General features: G+C 36.2%; 3 protein-coding genes across 7 annotated transcripts; 1 reads left to right on the plus strand and 2 right to left on the minus strand.

Annotated features, from left to right (window-relative positions):
- Positions 1 to 204: 204 nt before the first annotated feature.
- On the minus strand, positions 205 to 8,897 carry LOC123209050 (protein HIRA-like). 5 transcript variants are annotated; one of them, XM_044626776.1, is made up of 12 exons: positions 8,720 to 8,896; positions 8,454 to 8,650; positions 7,367 to 7,642; positions 6,910 to 7,161; positions 6,435 to 6,832; positions 5,314 to 6,328; positions 3,342 to 3,552; positions 2,950 to 3,190; positions 2,275 to 2,397; positions 1,965 to 2,088; positions 902 to 1,291; positions 205 to 871 (listed from the first exon to the last, which is right to left on the minus strand). In XM_044626776.1, the coding sequence occupies exons 2-12, from the start codon at positions 8,559 to 8,561 to the stop codon at positions 596 to 598; spliced, it is 3,414 nt and encodes a 1,137-aa protein (XP_044482711.1). In that variant the 5' UTR covers positions 8,562 to 8,650; positions 8,720 to 8,896; the 3' UTR covers positions 205 to 595. The 5 variants fall into 5 exon arrangements, with proteins under 5 accessions (XP_044482711.1, XP_044482710.1, XP_044482709.1 ...); XM_044626775.1 differs by having other exon boundaries at positions 205 to 1,291; positions 3,348 to 3,552; positions 8,720 to 8,897; XM_044626774.1 differs by having other exon boundaries at positions 205 to 1,291; positions 8,454 to 8,646.
- A 2,017-nt stretch (positions 8,898 to 10,914) lies between these two features.
- On the plus strand, positions 10,915 to 14,443 carry LOC123203393 (pentatricopeptide repeat-containing protein At2g27610). Its single transcript, XM_044619755.1, has one exon. It carries the CDS (start codon positions 11,043 to 11,045, stop codon positions 13,623 to 13,625), a length of 2,583 nt encoding a protein of 860 aa, XP_044475690.1. The 5' UTR covers positions 10,915 to 11,042; the 3' UTR covers positions 13,626 to 14,443.
- Positions 14,444 to 15,101: 658 nt separating this feature from the next.
- On the minus strand, positions 15,102 to 26,169 carry LOC123208658 (subtilisin-like serine-protease S). The gene is given in 22 exon segments (XM_044626178.1): positions 15,102 to 15,649; positions 15,742 to 15,946; positions 16,127 to 16,241; positions 16,361 to 16,600; positions 17,755 to 17,849; positions 17,941 to 18,478; positions 18,632 to 18,743; positions 18,818 to 18,964; positions 19,153 to 19,250; positions 19,365 to 19,433; positions 19,435 to 19,454; positions 19,562 to 19,620; positions 21,180 to 21,656; positions 21,749 to 21,953; positions 22,135 to 22,249; positions 22,365 to 22,604; positions 24,122 to 24,216; positions 24,300 to 24,837; positions 25,007 to 25,118; positions 25,193 to 25,345; positions 25,575 to 25,672; positions 25,795 to 26,169. Coding segments are annotated over 22 exon segments (4,392 nt in total). The 5' UTR covers positions 25,908 to 26,169.
- Between the last annotated feature and the right edge of the window lie 257 nt (positions 26,170 to 26,426).

Below are 26,426 nucleotides of genomic sequence, written 5' to 3' on the forward strand. Positions count from 1 at the left end.
AAAAACAGACTTAAGCCTCACAAAATTATACAATGCTGGTAGTCAGCTTCCATATGCAGCATGCAAGAATAAACAAAACAGAGGTGTCACAACCTCATTCGATCAAACCTCAGACAAATTTTGAGACAAGCAAGAAGATGTTAGCTATAGATTTATAACAAAAAGAAAACAACTCACAAGGGGTAACAAAGTTACAACTGAACATGAAGATAACCTATCCACTAATCTGATTCACATTATGCCTAAAATTTTTACAAGAAATTAAATCCATTAAATTGGCTACACAATCCTATAAATGAGAAGATATTGAAAATTTGTTAACTAAAGGAGTGAGATCCTCTGTTACATTCCGAGTGAGATCCTCTGTTACATTCCGAGGTATCATAAGAGAGAAACCACAGCTATTTAAATTGAAATAGATTTTTTACTGCAGATACTAGAAGGATGGATTTCATGCAATAAGCTGAAGAGGGAAGAATAAACCAAAAAGCAAAAGATGTATCTTTGTCCACTTCACTGTTCAGCAACACCATCAATAAGTAAGTTCTTATATTAAAAAAATACCTCTGATGCTTATCATCTCAAGATGCAGAATTTAGGAACCAGAATCTTGTGCAGCTGGGGCAAGATTACCTTGATCTGGTACAGGTTCTAAATTTACTTGTTCTGTCATTGGTAAAACTGAATTCACTTTATCTGATGCCAGAGCCGCAGGGTCCGTCCCATCTGTAGCCAGTGTAATGGAGTCCTCTTGATCAGTTGCAAGGGAAGCAGAGTCCATCTGATCAATTGCGGGTGGGACAGGTTCCAGCTGGTCAGTTGCTTGTGGGGCAGGTTCCATCTGGTCGGTTGATGCTGAGGTACAGTCCATCTGGTCGGTTGATGTTGAGGTACAGTCCATCTGGTCAGTTGCTGGCAGGGCAGAGTCCATTTTATCAGATGCTGCTAGGTTCGTGTCCATTTGGTTTGTTGCTGGTGTGGTGTTGGCCATTTGGTTAATCACCAATGGGGTGGAGTCCATTATATCAATTCCTATAGGGGCAGAGTCCATTTGATCAATATCCGGTAGGGTAGAATTCACTTGGTCAGTAGCAGGTGGAGCAGAGTCCATTTGGTCAGTTGCTAATGCGGATATAGTGGGAGATGCAGGATCTTTTTGCTCTATGTTAATTTCAGTACTTTCATATTCAGACAGGAGATCCATAAACTCATTGAGCAACCGCTGGACTTTCCTATTTGTTGCCATTGCAGGAAGTATATCCTCTCTTAAAAGTTTGTGCTTTCTCATTCCCTGAAGAGATGCAAACAAGAAAATTGAGGATCATTCAAAACATTCAAACCACAAGGACATGGGTCGGTGTCTAAGAGCTTGTATATATCAGAAGCATGCTATAAGCAACTTAACCAGTACACTACTAAGGAACTGGAACTCAGATCAATTGATAAGACAGTATCCTTAAACACATGCGATAGTCCATGTGGGCAGGTGGATCCCCAAGGGAGAGTCAATGGGACAATAGATGCTGTATTAAAACTTATCAAACTGCATTTTCATTAAGTCACATAAAAGCCTGCATAAATTTCTAATCATCAAATCATGTAACATTAGATATTTGGAAACATTAGCAACCGTTGAAAAAATTACTACACAATCATAAGCTGTTGTAAGGATCATGCATGAGATATCAGACTACTAGCCCTCTACAAAGGATTGTTACAATAAATGAATAAGCATGTGTATGTGTTGTGCAAGTATATATATGCATATGTGTGTGTGTGTACAAATAATAATAAACGATGGATAAAAATCAACAGACGGAACAGAAAGCACAGAGCATCTCAAATTATTATTCCAAAACATATCTTCTTCAAAAATATTTATATGGTGATATGTAAAAAGAAGATATGTATTCCAATGTCCATTGAATTTCTATGGCACTTCAAAAGTGTATAGAAAGCCTTACAAGCACACAAGGTTCCCATGTCGTATTCTTTAAATCTTCAGATGTGGATGTGGCTTCAACCATCCCAGTTGGAGGTCCAAGAAAACCTTCACAAACTTCTCGTAAACGAGACTCATCTGCTTCCCTGCAATTAAAAGTATGCAAACATTATATTGCACTGCTTCTTGATGATGGTGATGATGATAAAATAGAGCACCATATTTAGCAGCATAATAGCAAAAAGCCAGTCTAATCTACTCCCTATCATAATAATATTGTATGCATCTGGGATATAAAAGAAAAATGAAAAAAGAACAAGCGTAGATCAAACCTTGCTAGAAAGCGGATGTAGGAAAGGAGGCACTGGCGATATTCATTGGGAGATCTCATAGCCAACGAAGATGCCAACTGAGATTCCAAATGAGCACGTGTCTGCACTCCATCATCAGTTACCCTGTTACAAGATATGAGAACTGATCAAATTACAGAAGCAAGATGCTTACAACATAATAATGGCTAAAGAATAAACTGAAGCAAGGGATCCTTGTATGTATGGGATCTCTTCAACAGGAAGACGCTTGCAATCTAATTTTACAACTAATTTTTAGATTACTTATTTTACATTAAAATATGAGTAATGCAAAACTTTGTGCACAAACAACGACGTGTTATTATGCGATTGGATAGTTGAAAATTAAAGATAAATCAACATCCAATCATAAGAAGACATGTCATAGTTTGTGTACAAAATTGTGCACATAGTTTTATTGTTAAAATATATGACGGTGCACACATCAAATTTTACATTGAGAATATTTGATGTGCACACAAAATTTTCAACTCATTGCAACCAAACAAGCTTTCGTAAAAGATCTTTTCATTCATAGTTCTTTAAAATAAAAAACTGTATTTAAATTTTGTATCAAACACTCTTTAATATTTGTCACGAAATTTAAGAATTCTTCAAAAAAATTACAAATGTATAAGGGTCAAATCATATAAAAACCTGCTCCAGCCTGGCTTTCTCGCTAAATATTTCCTAACATCCACCTGCAATGCAGCCAGCTCACCACTCTGAACTGAACCAAAATTCCAGGAGCTGGCAAAATTTGATGCTGGAAAGCAATCATCTGCAACCCTCAGCCAGCACATGAGACTTGTGTCAAAGAGGAACGCATGGCGTGTGGCCAGAACAATGAGGGGAGAACCTGATTTTGATAATTTGGCAGATATGACTTTGATTTTGCCTGAAAAGGTGATGAAAGCAGACACATCCAATAAAATTATAGCTGTCAGGCAATACACGAAAAACCCACTACAAATATTAACACTCCATTATTGATTCTCGGCAACTGTTGTAACAAATTTTCTAGTTCAATACAGGATCAAATTTACTACCTGCACCTTTAGTAGATGAAATCAGATCTTCAGTGATAAGAGATGCCAATGAATCATGAAGCAGACACTTCCTGTTGAAGAGATCCCATACATACAAGGATCCCTTCCTTGTGACAAGTAACAATTTCCAACTCTCATCACAGTCCATAAATGTGGCAGCTGATCCCAGCATCATGGTTGGCATAGCACGTCTTCCGCATTTAGAATAAACCTTTGCAAAATGAATAGAGATTAACATGTGAATTTCCAAAGTCTTGTCATCAACTTACTGGAGCTTTATGCATAATTTTTTTCTAACATAAACTTCAATACAAATACATCTGATGAAAGAGGGTATAAAAGGGAAAGGAAAATGACAAAAGACAGACTATTAGACAGCCACTGTGATCTTGAGGGGTTACTAGAATCAAGTAATCAGGTCAGAGGCCAAATACTAGGTAATACTGAAAAGTACCAAAAAGGAAAGGGAAAGAAAATCCATGATATTCATTAAAAACAAATTGATATCCTATATATTTTAAAAGACCTGCAATCTGAGTTTCTAACAGAATGATCTAAGGCACCCAAATTGACAATCTAGATCAAAACCAATCACTCAGACTCCTGCACTGTTAATGACCTCATCAAGCATCAGCAGTGAGAGCTCTGTCAGTTTCAATATTTCTTAGCATATTAGAATATTTATACAGAAAATATAATAATTAAATAACTCTTAGTTGATTGAGAAAGGTCCCTGCCTCTCACATTTACCATATTAATATCAAGATGTGCAGCTATTTATTACTTTGACAAACTTCTGACAAAATTAAAATGAATCTTTCTTAAGAGTTTCATCTACAAATGTACATTTGGATGCTTGACCAAATTCAGAATTCTAAATAACAGCACAAACCATTCTCCAAAAGATAAACATTATTTTCCAATCTAAATATACATTGGATTAATCCAAATTCACATAAAATTAAAAAATTGGACACAAAAACCTCTGATGAATGGAAGCATTGGGAGGGGAGGGTTTACAAGCATCCGAAACGGAAACACCTTGACTGTTGTACCAGAGGTGTCAGGACTTTAGTGTAAGTTCACTGCCTTGATTACAAAAATTACAAACTCATTTTCAATTACCTCTTTCTTTATTTTCTCATTTTTTGTGACATATTTCCACAACGGGCTTTAGTCTTCATCATTATCTTTTTAATAGAAATCACACTACTACGATGACTAGAAGTAGGGTTTTTGCCAGTGATAGCAGAATCCATAAATTGTAAAAATAAAGTTCACAAACAATTCAACCAAACCACCAACAATTCACCCAAAATAAACTCAAATTCAACCAACACAAACCCAACTTTTTGAAACCCAATAAGGTCAAATGGGAAAAACCTTTGAATTACTTGGGCTTCGATAACAACAGTAGATTAGAGAGGTAGAGACAGATGTCTAAAGAAGGGAGGATAGATTTTAAAAAGGTAAGATTAAAGGGAAGGGATGTGAGAAGAAAGGAGCAGTTTTTTTTTTTAACATGGGTGTAAGAGGAAAGGAGTTCTTGTGTATGTTAATGGCGTTAGGGAGAAAGAGAGACAGACAAAAACGGGATCCCAAATGTTTAGGATTTTAGGTTAGTACATAGAGAGTGCATTTGGCACAAGAGGAAGAGAGTGTGTTGTAATTTTTTTTTATTCAAAGAAACACATTTCTAAACAAAAACGCAATTTCAAAATTTTGTGTAATTGCATGAACAAACCTGACATGTCTTGCACAAGAACAGGGCTTTTCCATTTTCCAACATGTTTCGGAAACTTGAAAACCCTCCCCAACCAATGTTCAATGCATAAGAGTGTGAGACAGGCACAAAACCAAAGTATTAAGACCTAACTACATGGAGAGAGCTTATTTAACTTATATGTCAATGACCATGTTAAGCAAACAGCTACACAATTTAACAAGGTACGATTAAATTCTTTTGACTTACCTGTAGGCAACCATCTTCACACCCAACAGCCCAGAAGTTAGCATTTCCAGCTAAAACAGTGACCTTCCCAATAATCCTGTCAAACCAAAGAGTTTGGGTTCCTCTTTTGCAAACAACTTCTGTTTCTTTCATCATACATGTATTTCCCATTCCAACAATGTCATTTACAGCATGCTCTCTCGGACAAGCTTCCAAGCAAACTGGTACAGTATCTACTGCTTCTTTCTTATCAAATACCCTAATAGAAAGAGTTGTACTGTAAGTAGCCAAAGAACCAGAAGCCTTTGAACTCCCAGACTGTTCCACATTAACACTTCCATCTCCACCTGCAGGTACCAAAACCTTCTCAATAACCAGGCTCTCAGTAACAGTAGCCCTGGCAGTAACTCCAGTACGCTCCTTCATGTCAGAGCTTCTGCCTAGTGTCCCCCTCACAACTTCTCTTGTACCACCATCCATGAGAACCACCCCATTATTCTTTCTGTTATCACATGGCACAAGAGGGAACTCAAGCGTTTGAGATGTCGCACCGCCTGGAATACTTTCCTGCTGAACAGGCAGACCCACTGCTTCTGGAATGATCCTCTTTCTACCATCAGGGCGTCTATATTCTTTTTGTTTTACTGGACTAGAAATTCGGCCTGAAGTTGCCACTTTATTCAACCCACCATCACCAACAGCTCCCCCATTTTTCTTTGCATCATCAACTTGAGGTTCAGAAGTCTTTGTGGTAACTTCTACATTGACAGAAGACTTTGAAGGTGCCTGAATTGGTTGAACATTTGAAACCACTTTTTTAGTTGTATTTTGCTTAGCTGAGGCTGTTTCCAGCAATAATTGTGCTGGACTCTCTACTAGATTTGCTTGTCGACCTCTGACATCACCATAACGACTCCGCTTTAACTCATCAAGTTCATCATCACTCAATCTACAACCCAATTCGTTTGCCTCAAAGTGGAAAGTAGCAATTGTTCCATCTAAGGAACATGCAAAAAGTGAATACCCATCAGGACTCCTGTTTCAAGAATTTTGAAACAAACAATTTATGAAAAGGAAATAGAGGCATTGGGTGCAAAATAAATAACTTCATGTTATCTTATGCCAGAAAATTATATATTTACCAGGATAAATCCACAACACTTTGAGAAAAAAAATGCTTGGCTACAAAGAGAGGGCGAGGACTAGCTGTAGTCCATACAGTAATAGTACGATCTTGACTTCCAATTGCAATAACATTGTACGGCTGCGATTCTTTCCCTCCAATCTTAGATGGCCCATTTGTCCACCCAACAGGTCCAGCTTTCACTTCTTGTAAATCGGAGGAATTCCTCCTGAACATTGAATGATTAAACTTCACCACTATAATTGGGGCATTATGTCCTAGGAAGTCAAATGTTGCTGCCCACTCTCCTCTCTCTAAAACAGGTGCTGAATGTCTTGGCTTCTGGAAACCGTGAGTAGTTGTTATGAAATGGCCACAAGGAGACCATCCAAGCCGTCTAAAAAATGTAGATCCCAACTGAAAAGGGCACACTCCCATTAGAAAAAAAAATATAAATCCAAGAAAGAATAGAAATTGGTCAATTAAGTACATACTGATTTTGCCCAGTGGCCATCAGTTCTGTGAGCAAGATTCCAATCACTTGTTCGCCATATAATGACAGTCTTATCATCAGATTGACTCGCTATGAAGGAGCCAATAGGATCCCAGGCTACTCCTTTAACCAAGCTTGAATGACCCCTAAGAACAGCAATACATATGCCATTGTTCATATTCCATATATGGATGGTGTTGTCTAAACTTCCACTAGCCAATATTGAGTCATCAGGAGACCAATTAAGATCCACCTACTTTAAGCATGGAAGTATAATTCCCCAGTTAGACAGTACTAAAAGGCCTTTTTTGTCTTATATGCAAAAACAACTATCTTGATAACAAAGAATTCATTAGTGGAAAAAGGTGACCAATGTAAACTCAGTTCAAATACAGGAGAATGGACAATTTTGTTTTCACTTGAACTCAAAACATTGTAATAGAATCTAGTTAAATTACCACATCGGCAGTGTGTCCTCTCAAAGTCATAGCAACTTTCCAGTTCTCAATATCTGGGGGCTCTCCACTACCAAACTCAGTAGTTCCAGAACCAGGCTTCCTCTCATGAACCAAAATCACCTGATCATCAGACCCTGATGCAATATACCGACCATGCTTAGCCCACCTAACGCAGTTGACTGACCCAAAATGATCACGAAGTGTTGCAAGAAGCCTTTGTGTTGATTCATCATTTTCCAAACTCCTACCAACCGATTTCAAGTTCCAAATTCGAACCTGCAAGTAACGAAGAACAAAGATAGCAGTCATACTTCAGAATAAAAATTTAAAGATTAATATAAATTGCAAATGCTCTGCAGATCAAAGCCATCAAAGCAATATGACTAAACTTTTTATTAACAAGGAACCCCACACGAGCCGGACCGCCCCTTTGGGATGGAACCAACCACACTGAGCGTGTCTTCTAGAATCATGTATGAGAGTGAAACACAGTTTCTCATGACTAACTAGAAAAAATAAATTAACAATCCATAGCTTCATAAGGTTGTAAGTTCTAAAGATATTATGCTGCAAAAATTATTGTACAATATGTTAAAATTTTACAATTGAACCATGAGTATGCACCCCTACTTCAACCAAACTTATCACCAAATCCACCCACAATGTTAATTTTATACTGGCTCTAGAAAGCAGCAGCACCGATTATAACTACACATTCAAAAGATGCACTGCTACATAAAATTTCCACAATAGATTAACAGATTTTCACAAATTTAAAAACAGAAGAAACACACATGAAAATTATCACATTGCATCCAAACGAGCACATAACACTATCGATGAAGATAAAAAAGATAACTCCTAGCAATATCTAATGACAAAACTCATGTAGAAAGAGAACTGATGAAAAAAAAAAAAGCTTCAATTAGAACATTCGAATGGCTGAATAAGTAAAGAAAAGAGAACAAAATTTTGAACAGCAAACACATTTTCAGTTTACAGACATCTAGAACGCTGAATGTTTTCAATTTGCAAATTACTGGTAACCAAAAAGAAGATGAAGAGTAATGAGAAGAAGTAAATGTACCTTGTGGTCACCTCCACCAGTAGCAAACCTGAGCCCACCAGGCTGAATATCAATGGAGAAAATCTGCATTCCCTCATGCCTAACCCAACCAGGTTTCTCCGCAATCATCTTCCGTTATCTATTTGGAAAACCAACTCAACCAGCTTCTTTAATTAATTTCGAAACCCAATAAAAGAATACACAAGTTCATAGCCTTCCTGAACAAGGAACAAAAATAGATCAATAACGAGTACAAGAACACGGAGTGTTAAAACAGCAATCTTTACCTCTTATCCTCAAAAACCCAGTAACCCAGTGGGCGAATTAAGAGTTTTGAAAAGAAGAAAACTTTTGAAGCTTAATGGGCACCCAAATTGCAACAAGAAAAGCCCAATATTGAAAAAATTAAAAAAGAAAATGTTAAACCCTAATTTGGGTCAACAAAGAAGAGGAGGATCTAAGCTGTTACTTACCCAAAAAATAATAATAATAATAATCCAAAGCAATTCACTCACCAGAAAAAAAAAAAAAGATCTATACTATTTAACGGTCAAAAGCTACTCCAAGTCCTAGAAGACAGTGAGGTTGCTTAAAAGTAAAACCAGAATTTAAGCAAATACCCAAAAAAAAAAAAAAAAAAAGCACAAAGAGGAAATATGTTATGATTTTAAGTGCTATGAAACTTAGATTCTACATTAGAAAGTGTGGGTAGTTAGTGTGGGTAGCTAGTGTGGGGTTAATATGACCTTGGGCTCTCCCATCTCAAGAGGTGTGATTCTCCGAAGGTTCATATCATTTGGTATCAAAGCTATCACCACATCTTCTAGTTGCAATCGTGTGGTGCGGGTGGTGATGCGGGCATTGCAGTGTTTGTTCGGGGCTAGCAGGGAGCTAGCGCACAGCCAACCCGCGTGGACGTTGCGTGTGCAGAGTGAAGTGGTATGTTAAGATCCCAAGTGTAAGGTATGAGATTTAAATCTCACATTAAAAAGTATGAGTAACTAGTGTATGGTTAATATAGTCTTGGGCTCTCCCATCTTGATAGCTAGTTTTTGAAGTGTGATTCTCTTAAAGTTTGTATCAAAATAATAGTAAAATTAAAAAACAAAAGAAAGTGATTTTCAGTTATTTATAAATTCATTAATTGTAAGGGCAAAATTAAAAAACACAAAGAGGGCGGTTGGGTTAGAAGTGTTGGAAGGAGTGGATAGGATATAAGAATGACAAAAACATACAGAGTTCAAGTTAGCTTTAAGGATTCCGTTCCCCTTTTCTTTTTTTTTAAATGAATTCACTTCTACAAATAGAATCAAAGCATGTGTTGTTTTTTATGCCAATTTATCGGTTCCTTTTGTTAGTCTTATCATTTCTCTGGGATAAGCCATTTTGCCCACAAGCCAATCTCACCTAAACTGTCAAGAATACATGTGTTATGAGGCCAACTTTTTGACATGTATGTGCCCAAATTCTGGTTGTGCCCATCTACTTTTAGCCGTAACACCATGCTCCCACTCATGTTATACCATTATTAGGCAATTTTTCTCATATTTTACTAAGATTATTTTAATTAGAATACACTTTACCTACTAGCAAACAAATATATTCAAACCAACTACCTTGAACATTTAGATTTTAGGGTGAAAAAAGAGAGAGATAGAGAAATTAATTATATTAACTACATTTTATGCATTAAATCGAAAGTGATTATATATTTTCTTTGCGTTAAATTGATATGATCAAAATCTTTAATTTTATACCAATATTACTACCCACCTCTTCTATATAAACTCTAAGCTTACATCAATAAAAAAATACCACAATTCATATTTATCAATGTGGGAGTGTTATAAGTATTTAATCATAGATATGGTGAAATAATATTTTATAATGCGGTGTTTTAAATATTTGATCATGTAAGAAATAAATAAATATTATATCATATGATGTTATTTGATATTTAATTATATACGAGTTAAATTGATATTTGTTAAATTTTGTATCGTTTTGATTGAAATGTTATGTAGTAAAATTTTAAAGTAAGTGTAATGGATATAAATTATGGGGGGTATTATGAACATTTTAGAGTATATTCTTATTTATAATATCTAATAAAATTTTAAAATCTGTTTTTTAATGATGATTTGATGATGGACATCACATTTTGATGCCCGCATATAGTCACGTGCACGTGAAAGTGATGTTCGAACGGGAATCTTAATTCATCAATCGACTTTTGTCTTTTTTTTCTTTTAATGTTTTGAAGCCATTTTATTGTAAGAAAATAAATTAAAATATATCAATTTTATAATACATGCTTTATTTTAAAAAAAAGGCAAAAAATTTGAAAATTATGCGTAAAAACAAAAACCCGCCGCCACGTGTGGTGGGAAATTACCATAAAAACCCCACTACGCCCGCCCCGCGTGGTTTTTCCCAAAAACCCCTCGCATACTGAAATCTCACCTAAAACCCCCACAATGCGATACCTGCGTGACCCGCGCTCGTCTGTCTTCTTCTTTTTGTCTCCCGCGCTCTCGTCAAGTGCAAACAAATGCGAACGCTGCATTTGTCTTCAACAGTTCAACTAACATTCTTAACTCAAAAGAGAGCATGATTCTAAGATCAAGAAAGCAACCTCTCAACATTCTCACATTAACATCATTTCATTCTCATTTGCGTCCTCAAATTCCACCAGACATTCCAATACTCGACCCTCTTACACTACAACACCACCTGTTCGATAAAAGTCTCACAAAAAATGTGGCAGAATACAACCGCCTCCTTTTTGAGTACTCTCGTGATAACCTCAATCGTCAGGCGCTTAATCTCTTTCTGGGTATTCATCGTTCGGGTTTACCTGTTGATGGGTCCACCCTTTCCTGCGTTTTGAAGGTTTGTGGACGTTTGTTTGACCATGTTGTTGGCAGACAAGTGCACTCTGAGTGCATTAAGTCGGGTCTTTTGGAGGATGTTAGTGTGGGTACTTCTCTCGTGGATATGTATATGAAGACGGATAATGTTGAAGATGGAAGGAGAATTTTTGATAAGATGAATAAGAGAAATGTGATTTCTTGGACTTCATTGTTAACCGGTTATGCAAGCTATGGAATGAATTGGAGTGTGCTAGAGTTGTTTCTTCGAATGCAAGCTGAGGGTGTGAAGCCTAATTCGTTTACCTTTGCGACTGTTCTTGGAGCTTTAGCAGACGAGGTGATGGTTGATAAAGGAGTTGAAGTTCATACCATTGTTATAAAGAATGGATTTGAAGCAGTTACCTCTGTCTGCAATGCTTTGATTAGTATGTACTTTAAGTCAAAGATGGTTAGATATGCTAGGCTTGTTTTTGATGATATGGAGGTTAGGGATTCAGTTACTTGGAATTGTATGGTTGCAGGTTACATTACTAATGGGCTTGACCTGGAAGCTTTTGAAATATTTCATCGTATGGGGCTTGCAGGTGCAAACCTGACTCAGTCAACTTTCGCTTCTGTTATTAAGTTATGTGCTAATCTTAAGGAATTGGTGTCTTTACAGCAGCTTCATTCTCAGGTCTTGAAGAATGGGATTCGATTTAATCACAACATCAGAACAGCACTCATGGTTGCTTACAGTAAGTGCAGTGAAATGGAAGATGCCAGTAAAATATTCTCTACGATGCATAAAACTAGAAATGTGGTGTCATGGACTGCCATGATTACTGGCTATTTGCAGAATGGTGGAACTGAACAAGCTGTGAATTTTTTTTGCCAAATGAATGGCGAAGGTGTTAGACCAAACCATTTTACTTATTCAATAATTCTGACTGCTCCGCCTGTTGTTTCTGCTTTTCAAGTACATGCACAAGTCATCAAAACTAATTATGAGAGATCATCTTCTGTTGGAACTGCACTGTTAGATGCATATGTTAAGTTAGGAAACATCAATGGGGCTGCAAAAGTTTTTGAAAAAATATATGAGAAGGACATTGTGGCATGGTCAGCCATGCTAGCTGGATATGCTCAAATAGGAGACACTGAAGGAGCTGTTAAACTATTCAAAAACATGGCAAGTGAAGGAGTTAAACCTAATGAGTTTACTTTTTCTAGTGTCATCAATGCCTGTGCTGCACCTATAGCTGCAGTGGAACAGGGTAAACAATTTCATGCATACTCAATCAAATCAAGACTGAATAATGCTTTATGTGTCAGTAGTGCTCTTGTAACCTTGTATGCAAAGAAGGGGAATATTGAGAATGCAAATGAAGTTTTCAAGAGGCAGGGGGAGAGAGACTTGGTGTCGTGGAACTCAATGATCTCTGGATATGCTCAACATGGTCATGCAAAGAAGGCTCTTGAGGTATTTAGGGAAATGCAGCAGCAGAACTTGAAAATGGATGGCATAACATTCATTGGTGTCATTACTGCCTGCACTCATGCTGGACTTGTGGGTGAAGGTCAAAAATACTTTGATATCATGGTAAAAGATCACAACATTAATCCAACAATGGAGCATTATTCTTGCATGGTTGATCTATATAGCCGAGCTGGAATGCTTGAAAAAGCCTTGGATATTATAAACACAATGCCATTTGCTGCGACCGCAACTGTATGGCGAACTATCTTGGCTGCTTCCCGTGTTCATCGTAATTTAGATCTGGGAAAACTTGCAGGGGAAAAGCTCATTTCACTTCAGCCAGAAGACTCAGCAGCATATGTATTGCTCTCCAATATGTATGCTGCAACAGGACATTGGCAGGAGAGAGCAAAAACAAGGAAATTAATGGATGAGAGAAAAGTGAGAAAAGAAGCTGGTTACAGCTGGATCGAGGTAAAGAATAAGACCTATTCATTCTTGGCTGGTGATCATTCACATCCAATGTCGGATCAAATTTATTTTAAACTTGAGGAGTTAAGTACCCGATTAAAGGATGCAGGTTATCAGCCTGATTTAAATTATGTGCTTCAGGACATTGATGATGAACACAAAGAAGCCATTCTTTCTCAACACAGTGAGAGGTTGGCCATTGCTTTTGGATTGATTACCACCCCTGTAGGGTTTCCTTTGCAGATTGTTAAGAACCTTCGGGTCTGTGGAGACTGTCATAATGTCATTAAGTTAATATCTAATATTGAAGGGAGAGAGATTGTTGTTAGAGATACAAACCGATTCCACCACTTTAAGGAAGGTTTTTGCTCTTGTGGGGACTATTGGTAAAGGTTGTCATCTAGTACTTCCATGTAGGTCATACTACTTACAATTTGGAACAGATGCAAAAGAGAGCTGCACAATTTAAATCAATCACCAATTTAATGGCAAAGGTTCATAAGGAAACTGGTTGGACAGTTAGGATCTGAGATCATAGCGAGTATAAACTTGTTTGTTGTTCATTTCAAGAAGATGGAGGTATTGAAATTGGGTAACAAAGAATTGTAAAGTTTGATTTCATAAGTGGAAAGCTGCCAAGGTTATGTAGGTCTTAACTGCAGCTAAGGGAACCTTGACTCCCCATTGATTGGTTGATCAATTCTCACATTGGATGCTTTCTTCCGAGTTTCTTTAAACCCATGCTGCTTCAAAGGCATATGGGGATTAATGTTGTAACTAAAGAAGTTTTCTGTTTGATTCTTCTGCGGTATATATTAGGCCTCCATTTGTGGCAACCTACTATCGGATGTAGCAAACATTCAGGTGTTCAAAATTTACAAGCCGAGTAGGAAAACAGCTATATAATGGGAAGCCAATTAGTAGGTGATATTCAATAAGAGAAAATACCCAGTAGGTTAGATTTCTTTGGGTTGAATTAGGAGAGTTAATTATTAAGTTTATTATGAGTTGTCCTAGATTATGAATCATATCAGGGTTAGAAAAACTCGTCTATATGGTAAGTATTGTGTAAGAGGAAAAGAACAAGTTTTATTCATAAAAAAAAAGTTTGTGAACTGAGTAGCTTTGCTGAATTACTATCTGAGTGTAGCATTCGGAAATTATATCGTATACTACTTTTTTTAACAATATAATTAATAGTATTCGTTTCAAGTTTTGTTGCATCATTTTCCTTTCATTCTTTACAATTTTCTGGAGTTGCAACAATTGGTATCCAAGCTATTGATCCATACACACTTGCAAAATCCATGGTCAACACAAAAATGGAAAGTTGGGTTGAATCAATTGAAGGATTTAAAGCAGAAAGAGCATGACGAGTGTAACAGTCAATTCCATAAAACTGAATTCAATTCTAGAAATTGGATAAGTTCTGAGATTTCGATGTTGCGAGAAATGTTGGCACTGTTAGCTGAAAAGGCTGGCTGCACATCGCCTCCACCTATTTGGTAATGGAAACATTTTCATGAAAGATACAAAATTGAGTCAACAAAAACAGCATCATTATTTACAGTATACTCAATTGAAAAACCTATGTTAATGTTTTAGGAGTTGATTAAATAATCTTTCCAACCAAAGCCAGTAAATTGTCAATAGCTTGAAGATGAGCCTTCACATTGATTTCCTCAAAATGGAAGACAAGTGAAGAGGAGATATTTTATAGAAAGGCTTATTTGTTTGATTGTATAGTACATGCTGGATTCATATTACCCCTTTCACCTGTCGATGCATATAGAGCCATGACAGGCAAACCACTAGATAAAGTCTAATTTCCTTCGAATTCAAAATATTTATCAAAACACTCTTTTCCTAGAGGGAAAGCACATTCAAAGCAATAGGACTTCTGACTTTATGGATGCCATTGCTCCATGTCAAATCACCAAACACAAAACTTCCATAAGTTTTCTTGAAAGGTATGAAATCAATCCTGAAAGACTTTTTCTCCCCAGTTGTTGTGAACTTCAGTTTAGCAGGTGTAACACAAACGTTTACAGCAGTCGGTTGATTTATTTGTGCAACATAAACTGTTGGGCCTTCACCAAAATATGTAACTATTCGATGAATGGATAAGCTTCTATTCATGGTGGAAACACCTATTGAGGGGTAGTTCAAATTGTAGGAGGGTGTGGGAGTACTTTGGCAATGAATTATCTCTCCTGTGAGATTTTTCAGTTGTACAGGGCTTGCGCCTGTGCTGCAGAGAAAATTGATAATGTCACGGGAGTCAAAGTCATAGATTAATCCAGGATTTATAGCAGCCAAGGGGTTTATGTGTCCTGATCCATAGTCAAAAGGTGTTGCCTCGGTACCATTTGGATCTCTTCCAATTAGTTGGTTATTGTTATCTAACACTGTAGCTGTAACAGCAAAATGAATTGAAAAGAGATTCAATTTGTGGTCAAATAGATACAAAATATTCTGATGATTTTGTGTTGTTGAAGCAACTAACCTGTCGTCATTATTGCAGACATTATGGCTGCTGGGCTCCAAGAAGGTCGGTATGATTTTATAATTGCTGCAACAGCAGAAACATGCGGACAGGACATGGAGGTCCCAGAGATTATATTGTAATTTACAGATCGTTCACCTGTGGCTTCAGTTGATACTGGAGACCATGCAGCCAAGATATTCACTCCAGGTGCAGTAACATCAGGCTGCAATTGAATTATGGATCATAAGGTAAGTGTTTTTTCAGGGATTTTCTGATTAACTTCTTCCATTGTGTTACTCCAGTACATTCTTTTAATGCTCCCCATGCTGTTACTAATATTAAAGTTGAAGTCTATTGCAATGTCGGTGTAGAAAGATTACTGGAAAATTTTTACAGAACTTACTTTAATGATATCTGGTGTAATAATATTTGGTCCCCTCGAGGAAAACCCAACAACTTTTGGTGCAGGTTTGGTCTTCAGAACTGTCTGTGTTCGAGAGATTCTGGCTATTGCATTTCTGCAACAGCCAGAATATTTATAAACAATAATTATTCAAATTTATTTTAATACTGACACTAACTATATAATTTTTAAATTAACTAATGTTCTTCAAGCATAGGGATCTCAAAAACTCACTTTTCCGTAGTCATATATGCTTGAAGTTCCAGTGCTGTTTCTGGACCAATGAGGGTGCCTGGGATTACAAACTGATAACCAACATCTTTGAGAAATGGATCAATGAGTATCATGCCAACTCCACCAGCTTGGCTTACAAATGTGGCCTTTTCTCTTCTTTTAACAATAGCCTCCTCCAATGTGCACACCACTATTCTCCCCTTGACTAAGGTTGGTTCTAGTGTATTGTTCTGGCAAAAGCTGACAGATAATGTAACAACAAAGCTTTTAGAGCATGTGATGGCTGACTGCTGCTAGGGCAGCAGTGTCATAGAGATGCCAGTTGTGATTACCATGATGACTACCAAACTGATTATGTTGCTGGGTTTTTGAAGTAATAGCTAAACCCAGAAAGGGAATCAGATCATGAATTCTCATTCTCCATCATTTTCACTTCTTACTTGCAGGAGTTTGAAGAAAGGGAAATTTTGAGGAAATGTATCACAAAATTGAATATATTTTATGAGAATATGTAGAATGATATGTCATATGTCAGTTTGGGTTTAAGAATTTGTAATATGACAAAGCAGTTTTCTTTTCTATGTTACAGAAATTGAATGTTAGAAATTGTATACTTTGTGATTTCATATGCGACAAAATGGTAAAATAATCGATTTGATTTATCTAATGAAACAACAAATACTACTCACAAAATTAATCAGGTTACTTTTATCTATTAGTGTAGTTATGCTTTAAAGGATCGAATTAAAGGTTCAAATTTAAGTGAAGCTAAAAAGTTCAGTTTATAATTGAAACCAGTTTTTTCTTTCGTTTCTCTCTTTACTTTTGTGTCTCACTCTTCTAACCACAAAGGCAATTTATGTAACTTCTCCATTTTATTCTCGAAGTTCTATATTAGATCTATAAGCCACGCTAAATTTATTTTCAGATTACATCACCTTAGATTTCTAATGTTGTATATTGATGTTATATTTGTCTGGAGGGATAATTTTGTTACGATTTCAAGTGCGAGATTGGGATCCTATATTATAAAGTATTGGCTTGTGGTACAAAGTTTATATGGTTTTGAGTTTTTCAATCTCAATAATTAGTCTTTGATATGTTGTTTTTTTAAGGATTAAAGTCACCATCATATCTCGGGAATTGCAGCTTACATATAAGACTTGAATCCTATATTAAAAAGCATGAGTTTCTATTATAAGATTTTTTAAGATGATTTTAGGTTTTTCAATTTCAATTATTAACTTTTGAAATGTGAAATTTAGTCCAAATTTTCTAACTAAAACTCATACATTTCAAAATATTAATGCAATATAATTATAGTTTCCCTATGTGAACATTTTTTCTATACGAAGCATTAATATTTTATTCTTGCCATCAATGGTTGAAGATACCTTGCATTTGCCGCTGGAACTCCCGGGGCAGCTGCAGCACTTCCAGCTATTAAACCATGAAAATCTCCCATATGCAGCGGATTTATAGAAAAGCCCTGAAAGCACAGGGGTTCATAGTTTTTTAACCTTTTTCAGCATTGAGATGAGAAAGTGGCAGGTAGTGTGGAGTATATTTGAAAAGATTACCTTCAAAACTTTTGAATTTCCAAGACGTATATCAGTGTTAAATTGCCTGTCCACGGAGCTTGCGGCAACAGTGAGAATCCAGGGAGCAACATTGGTTGCAGTCCCAGGGAAAAAAGAGTTTCCCACTCCAGCAGAAACGAGAATTCCTTTCCGGAAGGCATGGAAAGCTCCGACTGCTATTGGTTCATTAAAGAAACTAGGTTGGGGAGGAAGAGGAGCAATGGAAAGTGATAGGATATCAACACCATCATTGATAGCATCATCCATGGCAGAGAGAATATCAGCACCATTACATGTGGTAAACCAACAAGCCTTGTAGATGGCCAGTCTTGCATTTGGTGCTCCTCCTCTTGCAATTCCTTGGCCCAAACCGAATAAACTGACATTTTCGACAATAGATCCAGCTATAATTGAGGCAGTGTGTGTTCCATGCCCATCACTGTCTCGAGGTGAGCGGAAAAAGATGCTGTTGAAAGATTCAAGAGGACCATGTTTTGCTTCATACCCTTTCGAATAGAACCGTGCACCTATGATTTTCCTGGAATTACCATTTGAAGCAACATTTTGGATTCTTGGTTAGGTTGCATATGATCATGATCATGACTTCAGTGTGGTGAAAATCCACAGAGGAAGTTTCATTGAGAAAGTATTAAACACTAAATAATTTACTGCTTGACAAAATGCGTGGTACCTGTTGCAGTTGCTCAATGTAAAATTTTCTCCAGGTACGCATTCTCCCTTGAATTTCTCAGGCACGGGACCTAGTCCTTCATCATTGAAGCTCTCCGACTCAGGCCAAACTCCTGCAAAGCAAAGTAACTATGATGATATGATGGCATAGCAAGGAACAGAAGAGCAGAGTTATGTGAAGCATTACCAGTGTCAATGACACCAACAACAACGTCAGATTTCAAGCTTATAGGATTATACTGGTTAGCAGAATCTATTCCTAGAAAGTCCCATGAATGTGTGGTTTGGATTGGATTCATTTGACTCTCGAATACAGATACAACTGCATCTTTTTCTGCAGAGATCACATGAAACAAATTAGAGAATGTATACCACATCTATGCTGTGTTTTGCACTCGGTTTTTGACACTGTAACAACATTTAACTCTGTTTGAGTTTGCTCTTCCTGTAATTTTCAAACTACTTCAAACAAAATTACTGAGAATTGATGAAGAATCAAAACTTAGGTGTAAAATGCAATACCTGCAATTTGTTGAGCTTGTTGTGGTGTAAGCATTGCTGAGAAACCTCTAAAGCTTTTAGAGTAATGATGAAGTGTCACTTTTTCTGCTTCATGTAAACTGAAATGATTCAACAGAAGCTGAGTTGCAAGATATAAAATAATATTGAGTAAAAATACTGTTAATGAAAGATTAATCAATTATCTAGTAATGTCATACAGGCTCAAGGCATACCTTCCAGTAACTGAAGCAAGCAAGTGGTGGTTAGCAGTGGTGACAGATTCTGAGTTGGGGTAAGAGTGCCCCCATGTAAACTATGTAATGCTGCAAATTTACTAATAACATTACTAAAATTGATTCATGCATAGTTGTATAAACATGAAGCGTAATTTTTAACTCCATTTCACTCTTGTTTATTATTTTCTTTCTACCTTGGTATTGGTGGCTCCATGCACCACAGCAAACTCAATGAAAAAGAGGAGACTGATAACTTGAGCTACTGTCTTCATTGCAATGTAAAAATGAGATACTGAAAGCAAAACTGATGAAGCCGCTGAAGTTAGCAGTAAGATTCATGTTCTTCATATATATATATATAAGTAGTGAGAGAGCGCAAAATGCCGGCTCTTATCAAGCCAAGATCCAAATTTGGTTCCAAGTAGTTGTTCGCACAAGTGATAAGTTGAAGTATTCAGAAGCCATATTTGTTTTTACAGTTTAAAGATTGTAATTGAGTGGTGCAACTGGGAATTTTTAACAGCCGGCTTCTGTCAAAAGTAACTTAAATGGGGGCATCAAGTGTTGGGGGAAATGAGTTGATTCCTTCTTGTAAATTTGACTTATTCCACATGATTATACAAGATTCTGAAACAAATATTCCCCAAGTATAAAAACATTTAATACTGCTTAGCTTACTTGTTGTATTGCTTTTTGGTGATATCAATTAAGCTGATGCTTTTTCCAGCAATTGTTTTAAACTAAGATGCTGCTTTTACCTTGAGAATTTATACTAAATATCCCTAATTCAGGTCTTAATTGAAATCTAACAAAAAAAATCGGATAATTAATTAAGATATCCATTTTCATGAGGTTACACAAAAATAATCCCTAAACCTTAGGGTGCGTTTGGTTTGGTTAATCTTCCTTTTTTCTGTTACAATTTCCTGGAGTTGCAACAGTTTATTATCTCATTCTGTCAATGCATTTCTTCCTTAATATATGAAGAGAGTTTGATTTCATCTACGTCTTATTTAAAAATGAAAAACTCATCTGATATGACTTTCGGTCTGGGGTTTCTTGTTCTGCTTCTGCACAAATTATATCAACAAACTTCATTTGACTACATCTGTGTCTTATTCTTGATGCTTCCTGACAATTTCTGGTATCTGAGTTGAGGTATGCAATTTGCTTTACTGTTATAAGCAGATTTCCAATGACATTAGCATAAAGACTGGGTGTCAGTCTTCAATATGATTGAGATGTTGAAACTAAATAAGCTTGTTCCTGAAATTGGTTTTGTAATATATTTCTGAGGATTTAATGATATTGATAACCAAATTTTCAGTTTCTATGGAATTGACTGTTGTTGCAGTAATGGACCATTTCTGTCTTAAACCCTATTTGGTAATGGAAAGGCTTTCGTGAAAGATTTACCGAAAGCAGCATAATTATTTACAGTATACTAAATTGAAAATCATATGTTAATGTTTTAGGAGTTGATTAAATCGATCTTTCCAACCAAAACCAGCAAACTGCCAATAGCTTGCAGATGATGAGCATTCATATTGATTTCCTCCAAATGGAAGACAAGTGAAGAGGAGACATTTTATAGGAAAGCATATTTGGGTGATTGTCTTGTACATGCTGAATTCATATTAACCCCTTTCACCTGTTGATGCATACAAAGCCATGGCCGGGCAACCCACTAGATAAAGTCTAATTTCTTTGAAATTAATATATTTATCAAAACACTCTTTTTCTAGAAGGAAACCACATTCAAAGCAATAGGACTTCTGACTCTATGGATGCCGTTGCTCCATGTCAAATCACCAAACACAAAACTTCCATCAGTTTTCTTGAAAGGTATGAAATCAATCCTGAAAGACTTTTTCTCCCCAGTTGTTGTGAACTTCAATTTAGCAGGTGTAACACTAACGTTTACACCAGTTGGGTGATTTATTTGTGCAACATAAACTGTTGGGCCTTCACCAAAATATGTAACTATTCGATGAATGGATAAACTTCCATTCATGGCCAAAACACCTATTGAGGGGTAGTTCAAATTGTGGGAGGGTGTGGGAGGATTTTGGCAATTAGTCATCGCTCCTATGAGATTTTTCAGTTGTGCAGGGCTTGCACCTGTGCTGCAGAGAAAATTGACAATGTCATGGGCGTCAAAGTCATAGATTAATCCAGGATTTATAGCAGCCAATGGGTTTATGTGTCCTGATCCATAGTCAAAAGGTGTTGCCTCAGTGCCATTTGGATCTCTTTGAATTAGTTGGTTGTTGTTATCTAACACTGTAGCTGTAATCGCAAAAGGAATTGAAAGGAGATCCAATCTGTGGTTAAATATATACAAAATATTCTGATGATTTTGTGTTGTTGAAGCAACTAACCTGTCGTCATTATTGCGGACATTATGGCTGCTGGGCTCCAAGAAGGTCGGTATGATTTTATAATTGCTGCAACAGCAGAAACATGCGGACAGGACATGGAGGTCCCAGAGATTATATTGTAATTTACAGATCGTTCACCTGTGGCTTCAGTTGATACTGGAGACCATGCAGCCAAGATATTCACTCCAGGTGCAGTAACATCAGGCTGCAATTGAATTATGGATCATAAGGTAAGTGTACTTTCAGGGATTTTCTGATTAACTTCTTCCATTATGTTACTCCAATACATTATTTTGATGTTCCTTATGCTGTTACCAATATTAAAGCTGAAGTTTATTGCAATGTCCGTGTAGAAAGATTAATGGGAAAATTTGTGTAGAACTTACTTTAATGATTTCTGGTGTAATAATATTTGGTCCCCTTGACGAAAACACAGCAACTTTTGGTGCTGGTTTGGTCTTCAAAACTGTCTGTGTTGGAAAGATTCTGGCTCTAGGATTTCTGCAACAACAAGAATATTTATAAATAATAATTATTCAACTTTATTTCAATACTGACATTTATTATTTCTTAAATTAACTAATGTTCTTCAAGCGTAGGGATCTCAGAAACTCACTTCTCCGTAGTCATATAAGCTTGAAGTTCCAGTGCATTTTCTTGATCAACTTGGGTGCCTGGGATTACAAACTGAAAGCCAACATCTTTGACCAATGGATCAATGAGTATCATTCCAACGCCACCAGCTTGTCTTACAAATGCGGCCTTTTCTCTTCTATTATCAGTAACCGCCTCCAATGTGCACACCACTATTCTTCCATTGACTAAGGTTGGGTCTAGCGTATTGTTCTTGCACAAGCTGATTGATAGTGTAACAACAACGCTATTAGAGCATGTGAATGCTGACTTTTCTTGGAGGTAGGGCATCCACCATCTGGCTGACTGCTGCTGAGGCAGCAGTGTCATACCGATGCCAGTTGTGATATACAGGATTTAAAGTAATAGCTAAACCCAAAAGGGAAATCATATCTTGAATTCTCACTCTCCATCAGTCCAACTTCATGTAGGAATTTCGAAAGGAGAAATTTTGTAGAATCGTATCGCAAAATTGTATGTATTTTATGAGACAATAAAATTATATGTACACAAAATTAGTACAAATTTGAGTATAAATAGTGATATATTACCATATGATTAAATTAAAAATAAAGTATCATTTAATCGTATAATAATATGTTATTATTTGTAGTCAATTTTATTTTTATCGTTTGTGCACATAATACTACTTTTTATGAAAATATATAGAATAATATGTATAAATATAAATAGGGGTGGATATGAACCAAACCAAAATCCTCTAATCTCTAGTTCAACTTAAATTTGACAAGTTGATATTAAGAATAGTTTAAACTTGGTTCGAATGAAAAATAGTTTGGTTTGAGTTCATGATTCAAATCTATAACTTGAATTCATAGTTTGGATTTATGACTCGAATTCGTTGTTAAATAATAAAATGATATCATTTTACTCAATAATAGATAAAACAATATCTTTTTTATAATCATTTAACATAATTCAAACTAAATTGTGAGTCAAATTCAAATTAAATCAAATTAGAGTTTAGTTTAGTTTTATAAACAAGTCAACCTTTTTAACTCAAATTTGAATTAAACATGTTTAAACAAAATTGAATTGATTTTCAAAACCGAACCAATTCGATTTAGGTCTTGGCCAGGATATAGGAATTTGTAATGCACTCTTGTGGACAAAACGGTTTTTTCTTCCATGTTACAGAACTTGAAAGTTAAGAAATTGTATATTGTGATTTCATATGTGACAAAATGCTAAAACAATCTACTTGATTCATCTAATGAAACAACAAATTTTTATCTATCAGTGCAATGACCAAACGTTATCCAAACTAAACACCATTTTTCTTAACTGCAATGACCATTTTTGTAATTTCTCTACTCTTATTATCAAATAATAAGATATAAAATTTAAATCTTATATTAAAAAATATGAATTTTTAATGTAATATTTATATGATTTTGTATAATTTAATCTTGATAATTAATGTTTAATTATAGTTATATTGATGATCAAAGTTGACATTGTAATATTGAATCTCATATTAAAAAGTATAAATCTTTTGGTGTAAAATTTCAAATAAAAAAAATGAATTTTTGATGTAGGATTTACACGATTTTGAACTCTCCAATCTCTCTTTATAAGTAGATTTTGTTAGTCTCAAATTTTCTAACAAAAAACCATAAATTTGAAAATATTAATGCAATATATTTGTAGGTTCTTGATGTGAAGATTGTCCGTGACAAGTCTTGATATATTATTCAAGCCATCAGAGGTAGAGGATACCTTGCATTCGCCGCTGGAACTCCCGGGGCAGCTGCAGCACTCCCAGCTATTAAACCATAAAAATTGTCCATTTGCAGAGGATTTAAAGAGAAGCCCTGAAAGCACAGAAGTTCCTAGTTTTTTAACCTTTAGATGAGAAGAAGTGGCAGATAGTGTGGAGTATACTTGAAAAGAGTACCTGCAAAACCTTTGAATTTCCAAGATGTATATCAGTGTTAAATTGCCTGTCCATGGAGCTTGCGGCAACAGTGAGAATCCAGGGAGCAACATTGGTTGCAGTCCCAGGGAAAAAAAAGTTTCCTGCCGAAGCAGAAATGAGAATTCCATTCCGGAATGCATGGAAACCACCGACAGTTACTGGATGTTCAAAGAAGCTAGGTTGGGGAGGTTTAGGACCAAGGGAAAGGGATAGGATATCAACACCGTCATTAATTGCATCATCCAAGGCAGAGAGAACATCAGCATCACTACATAGGTTAAACCAACAAGCCTTGTAGATGGCCAGTCTTGCATTCGGTGCTCCTCCTCTTGCAGTTCCTCCGGCCATACCGAATAAACTGACATTTTCTACAATCGATCCAGCTATGGTTGAGGCAGTGTGTGTTCCATGCCCATCACTGTCTCGAGGTGAGCGGAAAAAGATGTGGTTGGAAGATTCAAGAGGACCATTTTCTGCTTCATACCCTTTGGAATAGAACCGTGCGCCTATGATTTTCCTGGAATTTCCATTTGAAGCAACATTTTGGATTCTTGGTTAGGTTGCATTTATTGTGTATGCTGAGTTCATATGATCATGCCTCCAGTGTGGTGAAAATCCACAGGGGAAGTTTCACTGGGAAAGTATTGAACACAAGATGAATTACTGCCTGATAAAATGCTTGGTACCTGTTGCAGTTGCTTAATGTAAAACTGTCTCCCGTCACACATTCTCCCTTGAATTTCTCAGGCACAGGACCTAGTCCTTCATCATTGAAGCTCTCCGACTCAGGCCAAACTCCTGCAAAATAAAGGAACTATGGTGATATGATGACATAGCAAGGAAGACAAAGGCAGAGTTACATGAAGCATTACCAGAGTCGATGACACCAACAACAATGTCAGACTTCAAGTTCATTGGTAATTGATTATACTGGTTAATGGAATCTATTTCTAGAAAGTCCCACGAATGTGTGGTGTGGATCGGATTCATTCGACTCTCGAATACAGAAACAACTGCATCCTTTTCTGCAATAATCAGGTGAAACAAATTAGAGAATGTACACCACATCTATGCTGTGTTTTGCACTCGGTTTTGTACCTTGTAACATATCTTGAAAAATTTCAGATTTCTTTTTAAATATGGAATCATGACACTGCAAATTAAGTTTGGTTTTTTCTGTAATTTTCATACTACTTTTACCAAAATTACTGAGAATTCACAGAAGAATCAAAACTGAGGTGTAAAATGCAATACCGGCAAGTTGTTGAGCTTGTTGTGGTGTAAGCATTGCTGAAAAACCTCTAAAGCTTTTAGAGTAATGATGAAGTGCCACTTTTTCTGCTTCATGTAAACTGAAATGATTCAACAGAAGTTGAGTTACAAGTTATGAAATAACTTTTACTTTTGAGTAAAAAATATTGCCAATGAAAGATTAATTAATTTTATAGTAATTCAAAATAAGCTTAAGGCATACCTTCCAGTAACTGAAGCAAGCAAGTGGTGGTTAGCAGTGGTGACAGATTCTGAGCTGGGGTGAGAGTGTTCTCCCATGTAAACTATGTAATGCTGCAAATTTACCAATAACATTACTAAATTGACATCTAATAATTAGAATTGATTAAGTTGATTAATGTATAGTTGTTCAAACATGAAGGGGAACTTCTAACTCCAAAATACTCTTGTGCATTACTTTCTTCCAACCTTGGTATTGGTGACTCCATTCACCAAAGCAAATTTAATGAAAAAGAGGAGAATGATAACTTGAGCTACTGTCTTCATTGCAATGTAAAAATGAAAAAACGAAAGCAAAACTGAAGAAGCTGCTGAAGTTAGCTGTAAGATTCATGTTCATCATTTATATACATGTAAAGAGAGCGCAAAATGCCGGCTCTTAGCAATCCAAGTTTGGTTCCAAGTAGTTGTTTGCACAAGTGATAAGTCGAAGTATTCAAATGCCATATTTGTTTTTTCTGTTTAAAGCTTGTGGTGCAAGTGGGAATTTTACTAGCCGGCTTCTGTCAAAATAACTTCAAGTGTGACATCGTGGGCATCAAGTGTTGGGTGAAATGAGCTGATTCTTACTTGTCAATTTGACGTATTCTACCT

This window comes from Mangifera indica, chromosome 2, assembly GCF_011075055.1.
Source record: "Mangifera indica cultivar Alphonso chromosome 2, CATAS_Mindica_2.1, whole genome shotgun sequence".
Taxonomy (NCBI): Eukaryota; Viridiplantae; Streptophyta; class Magnoliopsida; order Sapindales; family Anacardiaceae; genus Mangifera; species Mangifera indica.

Coding starts and splice junctions, on each gene's coding strand:
- LOC123209050 (XM_044626774.1), bottom strand. CDS start 8,561: ATGATTGCGGAGAAACCTGGTTGGGTTAGGCATGAGGGAATGCAGATT. Junction 7,162..7,366: donor GAGGACACACTGCCGATGTG/GTAATTTAACTA, acceptor TGCTTAAAGTAG/GTGGATCTTAATTGGTCTCC. Junction 3,191..3,341: donor TTCATCTACTAAAGGTGCAG/GTAGTAAATTTG, acceptor TCACCTTTTCAG/GCAAAATCAAAGTCATATCT.
- LOC123203393 (XM_044619755.1), top strand. CDS start 11,043: ATGATTCTAAGATCAAGAAAGCAACCTCTCAACATTCTCACATTAACA.